This window comes from Lactuca saligna, chromosome 6 (assembly GCF_052625555.1).
Source record: "Lactuca saligna cultivar CGN05327 chromosome 6, ASM5262555v1, whole genome shotgun sequence".
Classification (NCBI taxonomy): Eukaryota; Viridiplantae; Streptophyta; class Magnoliopsida; order Asterales; family Asteraceae; genus Lactuca; species Lactuca saligna.
Window position 1 is genome coordinate 240,275 of NC_136422.1, and position 16,471 is coordinate 256,745.

At 36.1% G+C, this 16,471-nt stretch overlaps 2 protein-coding genes across 2 annotated transcripts; one reads left to right on the forward strand and one right to left on the reverse strand.

The window, feature by feature from the left end:
• The first annotated feature begins 10,678 nt into the window (after positions 1-10,678).
• LOC145001936 (aluminum-activated malate transporter 4-like) lies at positions 10,679-13,307 on the forward strand. Its single transcript, XM_078961265.1, has 6 exons — positions 10,679-11,171; positions 11,272-11,409; positions 11,607-11,870; positions 12,008-12,144; positions 12,255-12,401; positions 12,491-13,307. The coding sequence occupies exons 1-6, from the start codon at positions 10,841-10,843 to the stop codon at positions 13,172-13,174; spliced, it is 1,701 nt and encodes a 566-aa protein (XP_078817391.1). The 5' UTR covers positions 10,679-10,840; the 3' UTR covers positions 13,175-13,307.
• Positions 13,308-15,511: 2,204 nt separating this feature from the next.
• On the reverse strand, positions 15,512-15,961 carry LOC145000651 (putative mitochondrial protein AtMg00820). The gene has a single exon (XM_078959913.1). It carries the CDS (start codon positions 15,959-15,961, stop codon positions 15,512-15,514), a length of 450 nt encoding a protein of 149 aa, XP_078816039.1.
• Between the last annotated feature and the right edge of the window lie 510 nt (positions 15,962-16,471).

Sequence of the window (16,471 nt, forward strand, 5' to 3'; positions counted from 1 at the left end):
GTATCAGCTTTAAAGCTGGTGAACTCATAAGTATATAAGTGTCATTTCCTTGTTTGTGAAAATCTGTTATAAAGGCCATGTAAATTGGTAAATGAAAATGTTGATGTACGTATGAAAAACCCTAGAAAATCCCTTATTTTCTGTCAGTTTGAGATGTAGTCTTCTACCAAGACCCGAATGTTTTGTAAGTAAAATGATAGTTTTCCTTTAATTGTTTAGTACTAAAGTACTTAGTCTAACTCATCGTTTATGTGAAAGAATCACAAAATAAAGTAAACAGGAAAATGTACTACTGTAAGTGTTGTCACTAGGTACTAGGACTAACACATCGTATGTAATTGTTATCCCAAGGTACTAGGGTTAACACGACCTATATAACCTAATGAACATCCGAAGATTTGTCCACTCACCCTCTGTAGCGGCAGCAGGGTGGAAGGGGGGTTAATCCCATAACAGCGTTAACCTAATGATCATCCGAAGATTTTCATCTCATCCCCTGTTGCAACAGGAGATGGAGGAATGGTTAGTTCCGTAACTGACTCCTAATATCAGAAACAACCTAGACATCCGTAGATGTTCATCACCTAGTGTTGCTAACAGCTGGCTTCCGGAATGGTTAGTCCCGTATAGACATCCCATTGAACTGGGATAGGCAGGAAAATTTACACAGAAGGTACGAATAAATCTTCCTAATAACTCTAGGTACAAGTATCCACGTAAGTGAGTACAGGATAATGTATCTAAGTAACAGTATTCATGTATGGTATTCATGTATCATGTAAGTATATGTAAACGTACTCATGTATCATGTAATCAAATGTAAAGGTACTCATGTATCAGGTAATGTACTGGTATAGACTCATGAATGAACTGACTCTTGTGTGATTCCTTGTAATAGGAATTATGTTTGATATCTCCAAATTATCCCTATGATAGTTTGCTGGAAGGTAATTGGTTGTTCAAGTAGGTTTATACACTCTTACTACTCAAGGGTGTGAGAAACTAAATGAAAACTGTAAACTATAACATCAATACATATATAAGAACATAAGTGTACATGCATAGCTTAGTTTAATAATGTAAAATGGTTTTATAAGACATATTATGGGTTTTGAAACAATAATTAACAATGACTTGATGTCATTTTTTGATATACATTTCAAAGGTAAAACAATTGATAACAATGCGTTTTTAATATTTAAAACCATTTCATGCATCACATTTTGTAGTATGTGAAATCTGTTAAATGACAAACATAGTTATAAAATACATAACAATGATTTAATAACATGTTTGTTTCTACTTGTATTCCCCCCCCCCCCTTTAAAGCATTTAAAATCATTTAAAACATTGATTAGGGGTATGAACTCACCTGTAGTTGGTGATTGGAATGAAATGAACGGTATCGGATGGCTAGGTGTCAAGCGAGGACTTGTGAACACACTACGATCCTAATGAACATATAATCACACATATATGCACTCAATTAGACACAATTGACTAATTGATAATGTTTAAGACATCCTAGGCATAATAAACACTTTATATAAGTATTTTAAGCCATAAGGATTGCATCTAAGCTATTGTGGGACAGGGTATTTGTGTTTAGGGTTTCCAAAGGACCCCATATGAGAGTTTAATCTCTATAAACCATCACACATGGAGTTTACGGTTGTAAACTATTGAGTTTACGGCCGTAAAGTCCCAAACATGTGTGTTTGGTGTGTTTTGAAGTCCCAAATGCTTTCTAGAATTGTTCTAACTTAGTGGCTAAGTCCTTGGAAGGGTTTAAGGTCTAGAAGTACTCCAATCTAAAGTCCGTATAAAATGCATATCTCTCACATCCGATGTCTGTTTTCGATGGTTTTTTTTGTTATAATCCTAATAACGAGACCTTCAATTATCATTTAGATTGTTTTGGCCAACAATAACTAATCTAAAATTCGATCTCTGTGTGCACACTGCTACACCAAAATCTTAGATAAATCATAGCTTCCTCTATTGAAGTAAGATTTGGACGTCCTACATACGCACGAGTTCGATTTTATGAATACTACAACTTTCGTTAAGACTATTATGGCTAATGCGTTATCCAACTGAATTTCAAATTTCTATAAATTGTGAATATTTACAAAGATAGTAAAATAGGGTGTTATAACTCTCCCCCACTTATAAGGATTTCATCCCTGAAATCTAATTAAATAACTCTGGGTAGTTTCTTCTCATCTCCACTTCTGACTCCCATTCTTTCTGATCCTTTTCGATGCTGCCACTGGACCTTCGCTAAGTTAATCACTTTGTTATGGAGGGTCTTGGTATTCCTATCCAAGATAGCCACTGTCTTCTCCACGTAGTTCAAACGCTCAAATACGTGAATGTCTTCCAAAGGTACAATTGCGGATTCATCCGAGATGCACTTTCTTAATTGTGAGACATGGAAGGTGTTGTGGTTCTTACCGAGCTCTTTTGGTAGATCCAAATGATAGGCAACCATGCCCACTCAAGCAATGACTCAGAAGGGTCCGATATACCTAGGGCCTATGTTGCCCCTATTCCGGAACCTAATAACACCATTCCATCGTGAAACCTTAAGTAACACTAGGTCTCCTACTAGGAACTCAGGATCCGATCTTCGTCAATCTACATAACTCTTCTACTAATCTGGACAATCTTCAACCTTTCGTGTAGTGGTTGGATGAGTTTGTTGGTTTTGATCATAACATCAGTGCTCCCCAAGACTCGCTGGCTGATTTCTCCCCATCGTATGGGTGTTTGACACTTCCTTCGTTAAAGCAATTCAAAGGGAGGTCTACCAATACTGGAATGGTAGCTGTTGTTGTACGAGAATTCGGCTAGCGGAAGATACGTATCCCAACTCCCATCGAAATCAAGCACACATTGATGGGTTATGATCATAACTACATACTATGTGATCATGCAACCCTAATTGCTTTGGATCTAAGATTTTCACTAGTTGAACATGCAAATTATATACCAAAGCAAAACCCTAGATCTAGCATATATAAATTGAAATCTACATATAACTAGGGTTTAGAAGTTTACCTCACTTGTTATGTAGCAATAACAAGAACACCTTGAAGATCCTTGACTCTTGAAAGCTTAATGCCATAAATGTTGCACCTCTAATGGTTCATAAACACCAATAACAAGAGGATGAGAGGAGAGAGGAGGGGATACTTAGAAAAATAGGCTCCACTAGGTTTTTAAGGCATGGGGCCATTGTGAGGCGTCTATTTGTGTCAGGGACCCCAAACATGTAACTGCTCAAGATATCATCTTACCGCCTTATGTAGAAATCCTCGATAAGGGTTACATCCCTTTTATACATGAGGTGGATTAGTCGTAAAGCTAGGGTTTGCATGTGGAAACCCTAATTCCCTGCTTAAGGCCTAAGCAACCCATGGACTCCTCATTAGAAGGGCTTTAATGAAAATCTTATAGGGCCACCTATATTTTTCGTCCACTCCTATCCAAGGAGTCCAAGAGCCTAGTTTCACAACTATCAATGATTTGTAAAACAAACTCTATACCTTTAATTAATTCCTTTAATCGCCAAAATTAATTTCTGATTAAATATTAATTAATAACATGATTTCCAATTAGTATATTATTTTCATAATACATTAATAAATCAATTTATTATTACAAATAATAAATTCAACCTCTCTCTCTCCAAAAGTCATTGTGTCAAGTTGCTAGGGTGAAGGCAACCCAAAATGACCATGCTACTTTAAAATCAAGTACATACCAATTATAGTTATGGACTTAGACACTTAATCCAACACATATCTCCTCAAAATGCCCTCAAGAGTCTGAATAGTCCTTTCACTCTGCCCATCGGTCTGAGGGTGATAAGCTATGCTGATATGCAATAAGGTGCCTAGCTTATCATAGAACCTCTTCCAAAACCAAGAAGTGAAACAGACATCTCTATGAGAAACTATCGAGACTGGTACTCCGTGCCTAGAGACTACTTCCTTAACGTACACCTCTGCAAGCTTCTCTGCTAAGGAGCTTTCTTGGATGGGTATGAAGTGGGCACTCTTGTTTAATCTATCCACCATCACCCAGATAGTACTTACTCCACGAGGAGTCTTTGGCAACTTGGTGATGAAGTCCATCGTTATCTGTTCCAATATCCACATCGGGATATCCAGAGGTTGCATCTTCCTATGAGTCATTTGGTGTTCGGCCTTGACCTTCCGACCAGTCAAACACCTTTCGACGTACCAAGCTACAACTCTCTTCATACATGTCCACCAGTAACTGTGCCTAAGGTCCATGTTCATCTTTGTAGCTCCCGGTTGGATTGATAACCTAGACTTGTGCGCTTCATCCATCAAGATTTTTCGAATCCCTCCGAAGTATGGAACCCAAATTCTTCCATGTAGAATCATTAATCCATGACTATCTATTTCGAAAGCTGGGATTTACCCTACAATCCTCTCGCTCTTCCAATTCTCTTCCTTGAATGCTTCGCTCTAAGCTTGCTTGATCATCTCTAGCACTGGAGTGATCACTATCACCCTTAAACTATCACACTCTTCGTTGCTATACTGGTTGTCTTTCGACTTAATGCATCAGCTACTATGTTGGCCTTACCTGGGTGGTAAAGTATTTCACAGTCGTAGTCCTACACTACATCCAACCATCGACGTTGTCTCATTTTTAGGTTGGGTTAATCCATTAGATATGTCCGGCTCTTATGGTCAGTGTATATGGTACACTAAACTCTGTATAGGTAATGCCTGCAAATCTTGAGGGAAAAAACCACGACTCCTAATTCTAAATCGTGTTTTGGGTAATTAGCCTCGTGAGGCTTCAAATATCTCGAGGCGTATGTTATTACTCGACCTCGTTGCATTAGGACTTCTCCAATACCTATGATTGACGCATCGCAGTAAACTACCATGTCGTCAATACCTTCAGGAAAGGCTAGCAATGGAGTTTCACATAAATTTTACCGTAGCGTTTCAAACGCTATTTGCTGCTTAGGACCCCAACGAAAAGCAACTCCATTCTCCGTTAAACGATTCATCGACATCACAATATTGGAGAAGTCTTCAATGAATCTTTTGTAGTACCCAGCTAATCCCATAAAATTTTGAATTTCTGAAGGAGTAGTCAGGACTGACCATTGCATTATTGCATCTATCTTGGTTGGGTCTACTAAAACACTATCCTGGTTGACAAGATGCCCAAGGAATTGGACCTCTCGTAACCAAAACTGGTATTTTGAGAATTTTGCATAAAACTTCTCCTTCCTTAGAACCTCGAGTACCTGTCTTAGGTGCTCTTTATTCTGTTCTTTAGTCTTTGAGTAGACCAAGATATCGTTGATAAACACGATCACCAATCTATCCAACATAGGTCTACATAATCGCCTCATTAAGTCTATGAATGTGGTGGGTGCATTCATTAGCCCGTAAGGCATCACTATGAACTCATAATGATCATACCAAGTTCTGAAAGCAGTCTTCGGTATATCTGCCTCCCTTACACATATCTGGTGGTATCCTGACCATAGGTCAATTATGGAAAACCACGATGCTCCTTGGAGTTAATCGAAAAGGTCATCTATCCTAGGTAAGGGATAACGACTCTTCACTCGTTAGTTTGTTAAGCTCTCTATAGTATATGCACATCCTTTGCAATTCGTCCTTCTTCTTAACAAACAGAAATGACGCTCCCCATGGAGAAATACTTGGTTGAATGAACCCCTTGTACATCAGCTCTTGTAGCTGATTAGAAAACTCATGCATCTCTGGGGGTGCAAGATGATAAGGTGCATTGACCACAGGTGCCGCAGCTGGAACTAAGACGATCATAAATTCTACTGGACGCTCTGATGACACACCGGGTAAGTCTTCAGGAGAGACTTCTGGGAAATCGCAAACTATAGGTACTTCAGAAATAGCTTCCTTTTTCTCCTCCCGAGTGTCGATCACATAGGCCAAGTACCCTTCACAAGCATGTTGTAGGTATCTCTTGGACCTTGCGATGGAATACAATGTGGAATTGCTCCTTAATCCCTCGCCTTGGATGGTTAGTTCTCCCCCATTTGGGGTCCGAACCCTTACCGTTTTTTACCTACAGTCGATCAGGGCTTCGAACTATTCCAGCCAGTCCATTCCTACTATTATGCGCATCTCTCACATAGTGATGGGGATAATATTTATTGGGAAACTAACGTTGCCGATGTCTAAAGTACAACTACGTTATACTTTTGATGTGCTAATCGCTCGATCGTCAGCTATTTCTAATTTTAACGGATTATCTAAATTTCATATGGTAATGCTAAAGCCTTTACTAAAATTAAGTGACACGAAGGAATGACTTGCTCCTGAATCAAATAATACTAAGTCAGGCATATAGTTTACTAAAAACGTACCGACTACTACATCAGGTTCCTCCTTAGCTTCTTCTACCATGATCTACAAGGCTCGCCCCTTAGTCTTGGGGGATTCATCCCTCCCTTGACGTCCACCAATGATCTTCAGCGTTGTAGGTGCTGGAGCCTGCATTGCTCGTGTCTGCTTCAGGAGAGGACATTCAACCTTGAAGTGTCTGAGCTGGTTACATTTGAAACGGATAGGAATGTTCTATTTGCAGTCCCTGGCATAGTGCCCCTCCTTGCCACACTTGTGGCATCCTAGTCCTGCTCTACAAGGACTATCATGAAACTTCCCACATTTTCTTAAAGTGCGTACCCTCAAACTAGTAGATTTGTTCTACTTGGCTGCCGGTTGTGATGGAGTCGGAGTTTGACTTTTCTCTCTCGACTGAGTTTCTAACTCAATCTCTCTCCTCCTAGAATGATCTTGCATTTTTGCTAAGGTCTCGTAGTGATTGCTTGCTACAAATTCTCTAATATCAGCCCTGAGCATACTCAGGTACCTAGACATCTTTACTTGCTCCGAGGATTCATACTTGGGGTAGAACAAAGTGGTCCTTGTGGACTAGAGATGCAGAAGAAGAAATCATTCCTACCTGCATGTAAGCCATGAGTATTGGCCCTTCATATGTTTAATAATTATAAAATATTTAAGAAAAAAGAAAGAGAACGAAAAATAAGTATATTAACGGTATAATACTCTTTTCAATTTTTCCGAGGAACCAAAACGCAACGAAACTAGCTTAAAAGGACTACGGAAAAAAAAAGTTGAGGTATTGACTAAACCCCAAAATAAATGCATACCACATGGACCATTTTTGTATTTTTGTCTATTTTTAGTTAAAAAAAAAAGAAATATGAGGCGAATGAACTATAGAAACACTTTTTAACAAATTACTGAAATTGTCCTTGTGGTTTGTCAAAGTTATTAAAAAATTGTTAAAAATCCCATGAAAATCACTCCAATTTCCATGAAGGATGTCCCTTAAGAATCGAAAGATTTCCCTTTTGGTGAATTTGAACTTAGTGATGATGTTGAATTCTGTTTATAGATGGTAGAACTCAATAAACTGGTTGAAGAAGGGAAGATCAAATACATTGGTCTATCAGAGGCTAGACTTGCAACCATCAGAAGAACACACGTTATTCACCCAATAATAGTTGTAAATTGGAGTGGTCCTTGTGGACTAGTGATGCAGAAGAAGAAGAATAAGAAGAAAAAGTCATTCCTCCATGTAGGTAAGCCATGAGTATGGGCGTTTGTATATTTAATAATTGAAAAATATTTAAGAAAAAGAAAGAAAAATGAAAAATAAATATACTAATGGTATAATAGTCTTTTTGCAATTTTTCCGAGGAAGCAGAAACGGAACGATATTATCTCAAAAGGACCATGAAACCAAAAAAGTCGAGGTTTGAACTAAACCACACAAACAATGCATACCAAAGGGATCATTTTTGTAGTTTTTCTATTTTTAGTTAAAAAAAGAAGGAATAGGAGGCGAATGAACTATAAAAACACTTTTTTTGAACGAATTACTGAAATCGTCCCTATTGTTTGTAAAATCTATTAAAAAATTATTAAAAATCCCATGAAAATTGCTCCAATTTCCATGAAAGATGTCCCTTAAGAATTAAAAGATTTCCCTTTTGGTGAATTTATACTTAGTGATGATGTTTCTGCTTATAGATCGGAGAACTCAATAAATTGGTTGAAGAAGAAAATATAAAACACATTGATCTATCGAACCATGAGAAGAGCAAATATTATTCATCCAATAACATTTGTACAACTGGAGTGGTCCTTGTTGACTAGAGATGCAGAAGAAGTCATTCCTAACTGCAGGTAAGCCATAAGTACGAGCCCTTTGTATATTTAATAATTGTAAAATATTTATGAAAAAGAACGAACAATGAAAAATAAATAAACTAAGGGTATAGTAGTCTTTTCAGTTTTTCCGAGGAACCAAAAACGTAATGAAACTAGCTCAAAAGGACCATGCAACCAAAAAATTCGAGGTTTGGACTAAGCCCTAGAAAAAATGCATACCACAGGGACCATTTTTGTAGTTTTGTCTATTTTTAATTAAAAAACAGAATAGGAGCCGAATGAACTATAGAAATAGTTTTTTTTTTTTTTTTTTTTTTTTTTTTTTTTTTTTTTTTTTTAAATTACTAAATTCGTCCCTGTGGTTTGCCAAAGTTGCATGTTTGCTCCATAACATTTATTTTGCACTTGGACCGTCCTCATAGTATGATTTTGTTACGTATTTGGTAGCTGCTAAACATTGAAAGACTATTTTACCATTTATATTTTAATCTTTAGTTTTTTAATTATCACTTATTAATTAAGCAAAATCAATTAGACATGTGGACTCACTCATACTCTCACTTGCACCACAACCACAATCGGTCACCAATAACCACCATTCACCTGTTCCTGCACCACAACCATGCACCATGACCATCACCTATTTCGGCACCACCACGGGCCACATCTCTGACAATTATCAACAACCACCATTTCCGGCCACTTGTAAGTGCCCCACCCTACCAGAAAAAAAAATGACGTGTAACATCAAATCCAGGAAAAACACAAAACGAGTCGAAGCCAAAATCTAGAAAAACATCAAAATGCTCAAATCCATAAACAAGAACACAAAATATAGAATCTGGTGAGGGTAAAATCCTCAAAACGAACCCAAAATAATTCCTATAATTCTCAAATCCAAACATGAAAAAACATAAAAAGAACCAGAAATCACTAAAAAGAACTTGAAATCTTTGAATTAATAGGCTGAAATCCCAAAAATAAACTTAAAATTAGTCCTGAATTTCCTAAATACGAACCAAAAAAAAAAAAAACAAAAGACGAATCAAATTTCCCAAATCGAACATGAAATTGTTCTTGAACTTGAACTTCTAAGGTGAAATCCCTAAAACGAACCTGAAAAAGAACAAAAAAAACATAATCCGATGAGATTGTAGTCGTCGACCGTGGCCGAGAGAGGGTGTTCGTTGGATGTGAAGCAGCAGTTTGATGCTCACTAATGTGAGTTGAGAGAAGATAGTCGATGTAGGGTTTAAAGAAGGAAGCCGGAGTATGTAAGGGTTGGTTTCTTGCAACTGTGAAGATGGCGATGATGGTTGTATGGAGAAGACGATGGCTGCAATGATGGTGTTCTTATTGTGGTGTTTGTATGTGCTTTTTGATGGGATGTGGTGGAGATGACGAGACGTGGAAAAATGGTAGTGTGGAGAAAAAAATGGTAGAGGTGATAGAGTTTCATGGTTGTAATGATGGGTTTAGGGATGTTTGAGATTTCGACGATAATGGGTTGGCTTTCAGTTTCTGGAAAGAACGGCTTGCATCTACAAGCGACGACTTTAGGTGTTCTATGGGATGCTGTAGCAACTAACAAGGGATGATGGAACTTGTGGTGTAGGTTCGAATGAGACAGGCCCATGTGTTTTATAAATTATAGATAAATTTAAAATAAATAAAGTAATTGAAAATTTAATATAAATGGTATTATGGTCATTTCCTATTAAACAAGGACTTACAACATAACAAAATAAAAACTCGAGGACGGTCTGAGTGCAAAATAAATATTATGTACCAAACACATAACTTTGACAAGTGTATAGGGACGATTTCAGTAATTTGTTCTTTTTTTAGAATTACATTCCGGTCCAGTATGTTCCACCTTCATAATCTCAGTATGTTCCACCTTCATAATCTCATAAATGGTCCTCAAACTATATTGGATTTTTCACATTTGGTCTAAGATATATTGGTCACTTTTGAAAAATTAACTGCTCAAAATTTCAAATATAATGTTTGAAGGGTAAAAAATGCAACAAAATGAAAACATAAGAACCAACCACGTAAGAAATAAAACAATATAACTCGATGCCTCGCATACTATCCGATAGTTGTACTGAATCGGTCTGTTTTGGCAAACCACATGGACCACCTACGCAATTTTGTCTATTTTTTTTTATAGTTTTAAAAATATAAACTGAAAAATATTTAGAATAACACATTGTTTATATGTCTTATAATTTTAAAAATAATTAAACTTGATTATAAATTATAATCCTTATTTAATAATAAGTTGGCTGAAAAACTAAAAACTAATAATGAAATAATACAAATTTAATTTTAAATTAGTTGAGTTGTATAAATAAAACATAAATAACACAATAAAAGATTGAGTTTAATTGTTTGTAAAATTGTATCGGTTTTAATATGAATTGAATGGATATGAGAAAATAATGACATGTGGAGTAAAATCCACCTATCGAAACAACTTCTGATTTCACTCCCACTCATCTTTTAGATCGGATCAGCTTCCTCGTTCTCCTTCCAACCAGCGGTAATGAAATTAAACTAATGTATTATTATTCATAAGCAATCCTGAAATGGCATACAACTTTAACACCGATAGAAGCAAAGAAAGGTTGCTATCTCGCAAGACCTTGTTTGAAGAGTCTGATCATAATAAGGATGGTGATGATGATGCGTCCATCCTGGATAGAATCACGAAATCATGGGAAGATCTTCAGGAGTTCCTTGTCAAGGTTTACGAAATGGGTCGGTCTGACCCCAGACAGATCATCTTCGCTGCAAAGTCCGGCTTCGCACTTGCTTTTGTTTCCGTGCTCATTTTTTTTAAAGAACCCCTTGATTACATCAGCCAATATTGCATTTGGGCAATTCTAACTGTCATTGTCGTATTTGAATTTAGCATCGGTAAAAAAGTTTAAATATAAATTTATCACCTAGCTAGCTATATAGCTCGCATCAAGATCATCATCATCACATGTTTATATTATTTTGTGATTCTACGTAGGGGCGACCCTTAGCAAAGGATTTAATCGTACTTTGGGGACATTTTCAGCGGCAGTGCTTGCATTGGGGTTTGCTCAAGTATCTGTGTGGGCTGGGGAATGGCATGAAATTGTGGTCATCATCAGCATCTTCATAGCAGGTCAGCTTCACCAATTATATATATATATATATATATATATATATATATATATATATATATATATATATATATATATATATATATATATATATATATATATATATATATATATATATATATATATATATATATAAATGTTGTGTGTGTGTGTGCTAGATTTATATATAAATATATTTTTTGTTTTTGTGTTTATCTAGGTTCTGTGTCAACCTATATCAAACTCTATCCATCAATGAAGCCCTACGAATATGGTTTCAGGGTATTCATGTTGACATTTTCAATAGTACTGGTGTCGGGGACTTCCCACTTTTTTAGAACAGCCGTTTCTAGATTGTTATTGGTGATAGTCGGAGCAGGCATATGTTTTATAGTTAACATATGTATTTATCCAGTCTGGTCCGGAGAAGAGCTGCATAAATTGGTGGTGAAGAATTTTAGGGGTGTTGCTACTTCCTTGGAAGGTAACAAGTGCATGTATTAATTCATATACTAATATTATTAACAAGCAATATATTGCCGGTATGGATATTGAACTAGGTATCCTTTTATTTTTTTTATTTTTTTTATTTTTTTTATTTTTTTTTATGGAATACAACAGAATGTGTTAGAAGTTACCTGCAAAACGTGGAATATGATAGGATACCTTCGAAAATTCTCGTATACCAGGCGACTGATGACCCTCTTTATACCGGATATAGAGCAGCAGTACAATCTACAAGTCAAGAAGATGCTCTGGTATTACTTTTTTTTTCTTTCTAAATTATTAGCCTTTTCGATTGGTAATGTATAATTTTATATATACATATATAGTTAGGCATCCAACAAGATTATATATATACATGCAGTTGGGCTTTGCAATTTGGGAACCGCCCCATGGGCGTTATAAAATGTTGAGATATCCATGGGGTCAATTTGTGAAAGTTGGCGGTGCATTAAGGCATTGTGCTTTTATGGTTATGGCAATGCATGGGTGTATACTTTCAGAAATACAGGTACGTACGTGTACATTTGATTTGATTTAAGACTTAAGCAGCAACATCATCGATGGGATTTATGAGATTATGTTTTGATTTCTTTCTAGGCAGCAGCTGAACTGAGGATGATGTTCAGAAACGAGATTCAGAGGGTGGGGAGTGAAGGTGCCAAAGTACTGAGGGAGCTGGGAAACAAGTTGGAGAAGCTGGAACCATTAAGCCCAGATTTTGACCTACTTGAGAAGGTGCACGAGGCCGCAGAGGAGTTGCAAATGTTGATAGATGAAAAATCATACCATCTTGTGAGTGTAGCTGCTAGACAAAGACACAAAGAATTGGAAGATCTTGATCAAGAGGAAACCGAGGAAGAGACCTCCACTGAAGCCCAACACGCCCCCCTTTTGAAACATTCTCATACCTTCAAAAATATCGACCGCCATATCACAAATATGTCCATGAATCTTCCTTCTTTTGCAAACTGGGGTTCCTGTGATGAAGAGGCACTCAAACAGCAGTTACAGTGGCCTTCACGCCTCTCTGTTCTTGGGGACACCGTTCTTAATGAACGTGAGGTTAGGACTTACGAGAGTGCAAGTGCTTTGTCTTTGGCCAATTTCACATCTTCCTTGATCGAGTTTGTTGCAAGGCTTCAGAATCTGCTCAACTCTTTTCAAGAGCTTAGCGATAAGGCAAGATTCTCAAATCCAAAAAACCCTCTTGATCAAAAGGAGGAAGGGGATGATGTGGGATTCTGGACACCATTTGGCAACTGTATGGGCTTCAACACTTGAATCAAACCACTCTTTTCTTTTTTGTAGTAATTATAGCTTCGTTTGAACTATTAGATTTAGGAATGGTCAATTTTGTATGCTCCGAAGCTTCTTCTGATAACTTTGACTTCAAAAAGTATAATCATATTTTACACATTTCTCCTAAAACAACCCGAAAAGGTTATTGAATATTGTGATGGATACAAGTTGAAGGTGCTTGTTGATCCAAATAGAGATCAATACAAGTTGAAGGAAAACAAAAAAAAAGATGCAAAATCTCTCTTATTTCTTCAATAAAATGGTTCATGACTACCTTTTCTCCGGTTAAGCCAAAACAGTAAAGGAGGCATGGCATACTCTCAATACTGAGTTTAAAGTCTCCAAAAAGTTAATTGTTGTGAAACATTAGATTATCTATCTAAGAAAACCTGAGCATGCAAAAGATTATCTATCTAGAGAAAGTGCAATTGTAACCAAGATAAAATCATATAGAGAGGGAATAACCGACAAAATGGTTGTTTCAAAAACATTTCAGAAGTCTTATTTTTTAATTTTATCCGGGAGTTACTATAGTTGATGAAGACCATGATAGGTCTAACTATACTTTTGATTAACTAATATGTTCCTTGCAAGCTCATGAGGAACAGTTGAATAGATCTCAATAACAAGACAACGAAAAAGCTTTCCAAATTCAAGGTAAAAGGAGAAAAGTTCTAGTGGTAGATGACACAAAAAAATTAGCTTCATAGGTAGAGGCAAAGGTTGTCGTCGTTCTTCCGAGTAATGACCCAGTAAAAAATTGCTCCATTTAATGCTTTTACAAAAATATGTCATATAGAAGAAAAATGACAAGAGAAATCAAGTGAATTTTGCAGAAAAGTATGAGTTATATTAAAAATAATTCTTCCATGAGGATGTTTGGTTTGTTGATAATGGGTGTTCAAATCACATGTCGAGTTTATATCAAATGTTTGAGGAAGTTGATTAGTGGCACAAATCTAATGTTCGACTAGGCGATGAAAGATAGATCAATGTTAATGGTAAAGGTGCGATTTATCTTTAGAATAGCAAAGGTAAAAATAATCTTTTACATGGCGTATTAAATGCGCCAAGTACACCCCAAAACTTAATAAAGTATGTGACGGCCTAAGTTTTCAACTAAATTTCTCATTTTAAAAATATGACTAAACAATCTCAAAATTAAAATGTGAGTCAATTATTTACTAAGAGTAAGACTAAAGAAACCATTATTTAGTCGTGATCATGAATAGACATTAGACATTAAACATTAGACAGACCTCTCTCAGGATTAAAACGTGGATTTCATGGGTTGCCAATGGAAGCATGATCAAGTCTGCATCCTAAACAACATTGTAGGGGTGAACATTTGGACCTATTGATCGGACCGGACCGTTTTTTAGACCCCGGGCTGGTTCTCGGTTCTAGGATTTCAGTAAAATTGGTCTGGTTTTTTTATTGGTCCGGTCCGGCCGGTTCCGGGTAAAAACCTGTTTTGGACAGGCTTATTTTTTTTAGAAAAAAATGTAATTTGTATATTTCTTTAAACAAACATATCTCATTCGTTTTAACTCGGATTAACATGCGTTTTTTTTCCAACGTATAATTTAGAGTTTATAGATAATTTTACACTATAATTTTGTTGTTTTTGGTATTATATTTGATGACTTACAATCCTTTAAAGATGATATATCAAAGCTGAAATATTTAAGCTTTTCAACAAGAAATTTATACTTTTGTATTCTGTGAAATTCTTTGAACAAACAGATATCATTCGTTTTAAATCGGATTAACATGCGGTTATTTCTAACATGTAATTTAGAGTATGTAGATGATTTTAGACTATAATTTTATTGTTTTTGGTATTATATTCGAGGAATTACAATGCTTCAAAGATGGAATATCAAAGCTGAAATATTTCAGCTTTTTAGCAAGAAATTTAAAGTTTTGTATTATGTGAAATTCTTTAAACAAGCATATTTCATTCATTTTAACTTGGATTGACATGCGGTTTTTTCCAACGAATTTAGAGTTTGTAGATGGTTTTAGAATATAATTTTGTTGATTTTGGTGTTATATTCAATGAGTTACAATCCTTCAAAGATGAGATTTCAAAACTGAAATATTTCAGCTTTTCAACAAGAAATTTATACTTTTGTATTCTGTGAAAATTCTTTAAACTAACATATATCTCATTCATTTTAAGTCGGATTGACAAACGCTTTTTTTCAATTTATAATTTAGAGTTTCTAAATGATTTAAGACTATAATTTTTGTTGTTTTTGGTGTTATATTTAATGAGTTACAATCCTTCAAACAAATGGTATAAAGTATAAATATTCAAAGTTTCACCGGTCCAAAGGGCACAATAAACAAACACGTTGTGAGTTTAACCATCGGAGAAAATGTTTCTTCATAATCAATCCCTTCAACCTGTGTGTAGCCTTTAGCCACCAAATGCGCTTTATATCGCTCGATAGTTCCATCTGAGTTGTATTTAATTTTGTATACCCAGCGGCAACCAATAGGTTTGTGACGTGTAGGAAGTGGAACTAGAGACCAAGTGTTATTATCCTTTAATGCCTTCAATTCTCTAGCCATGGCTTCTTGCCAATGATGATGATAGACAGCTTCATCATAAGATTGAGATTCTGTTTGTGCTATAATGTTGGCTAAAAATGTACAATAAGCAGGTGAAAAACGCAAAAATGATAGATGATTAGAAAGAGGATACCTAGTCCCTTTACGAGTACTTGTGCTAGAGGTTGAATGATTGGCTTGAGAAGGCATGAAGTATGTAGTGTGCCATGCAGGGGTATTTTTGTTACGACTGGAACGTCGTAGAGGAGGTTGTTTAGGAACGGAATGGAATGGGTAGTGTTAGATCCATTTTGTTCAGTGTTGGCATTGGTTGTATCAAGACAACTTCCATTATAATCTATTGTATCATATGGATTTGCAGCATCTAATGGATTTATAGTAGGTGAGTTGGAAGGCCTATTTCTGAAAATAATAATAATAATAATAATAAATAAGGGGACGCACAACCCCCCTTGCCCTAAGCAAGCTCCGTCTATGCCTATAGTCTACATATCATCACAATTGCTCCTGATAAGGCCACCCAAAGATGGTATTCACGTCCTTCTCACTCATAACACACCTCCATCACACCACCACTCCGGTAATAATGAAATGTGGTCAATTTATCGACATCACTAATATTTAACTTGTACATTAATAAACTAAAATAAATATTCGTTAAAGTGGCGATGGCTTACACCCAACTTGATTTGTTTATTC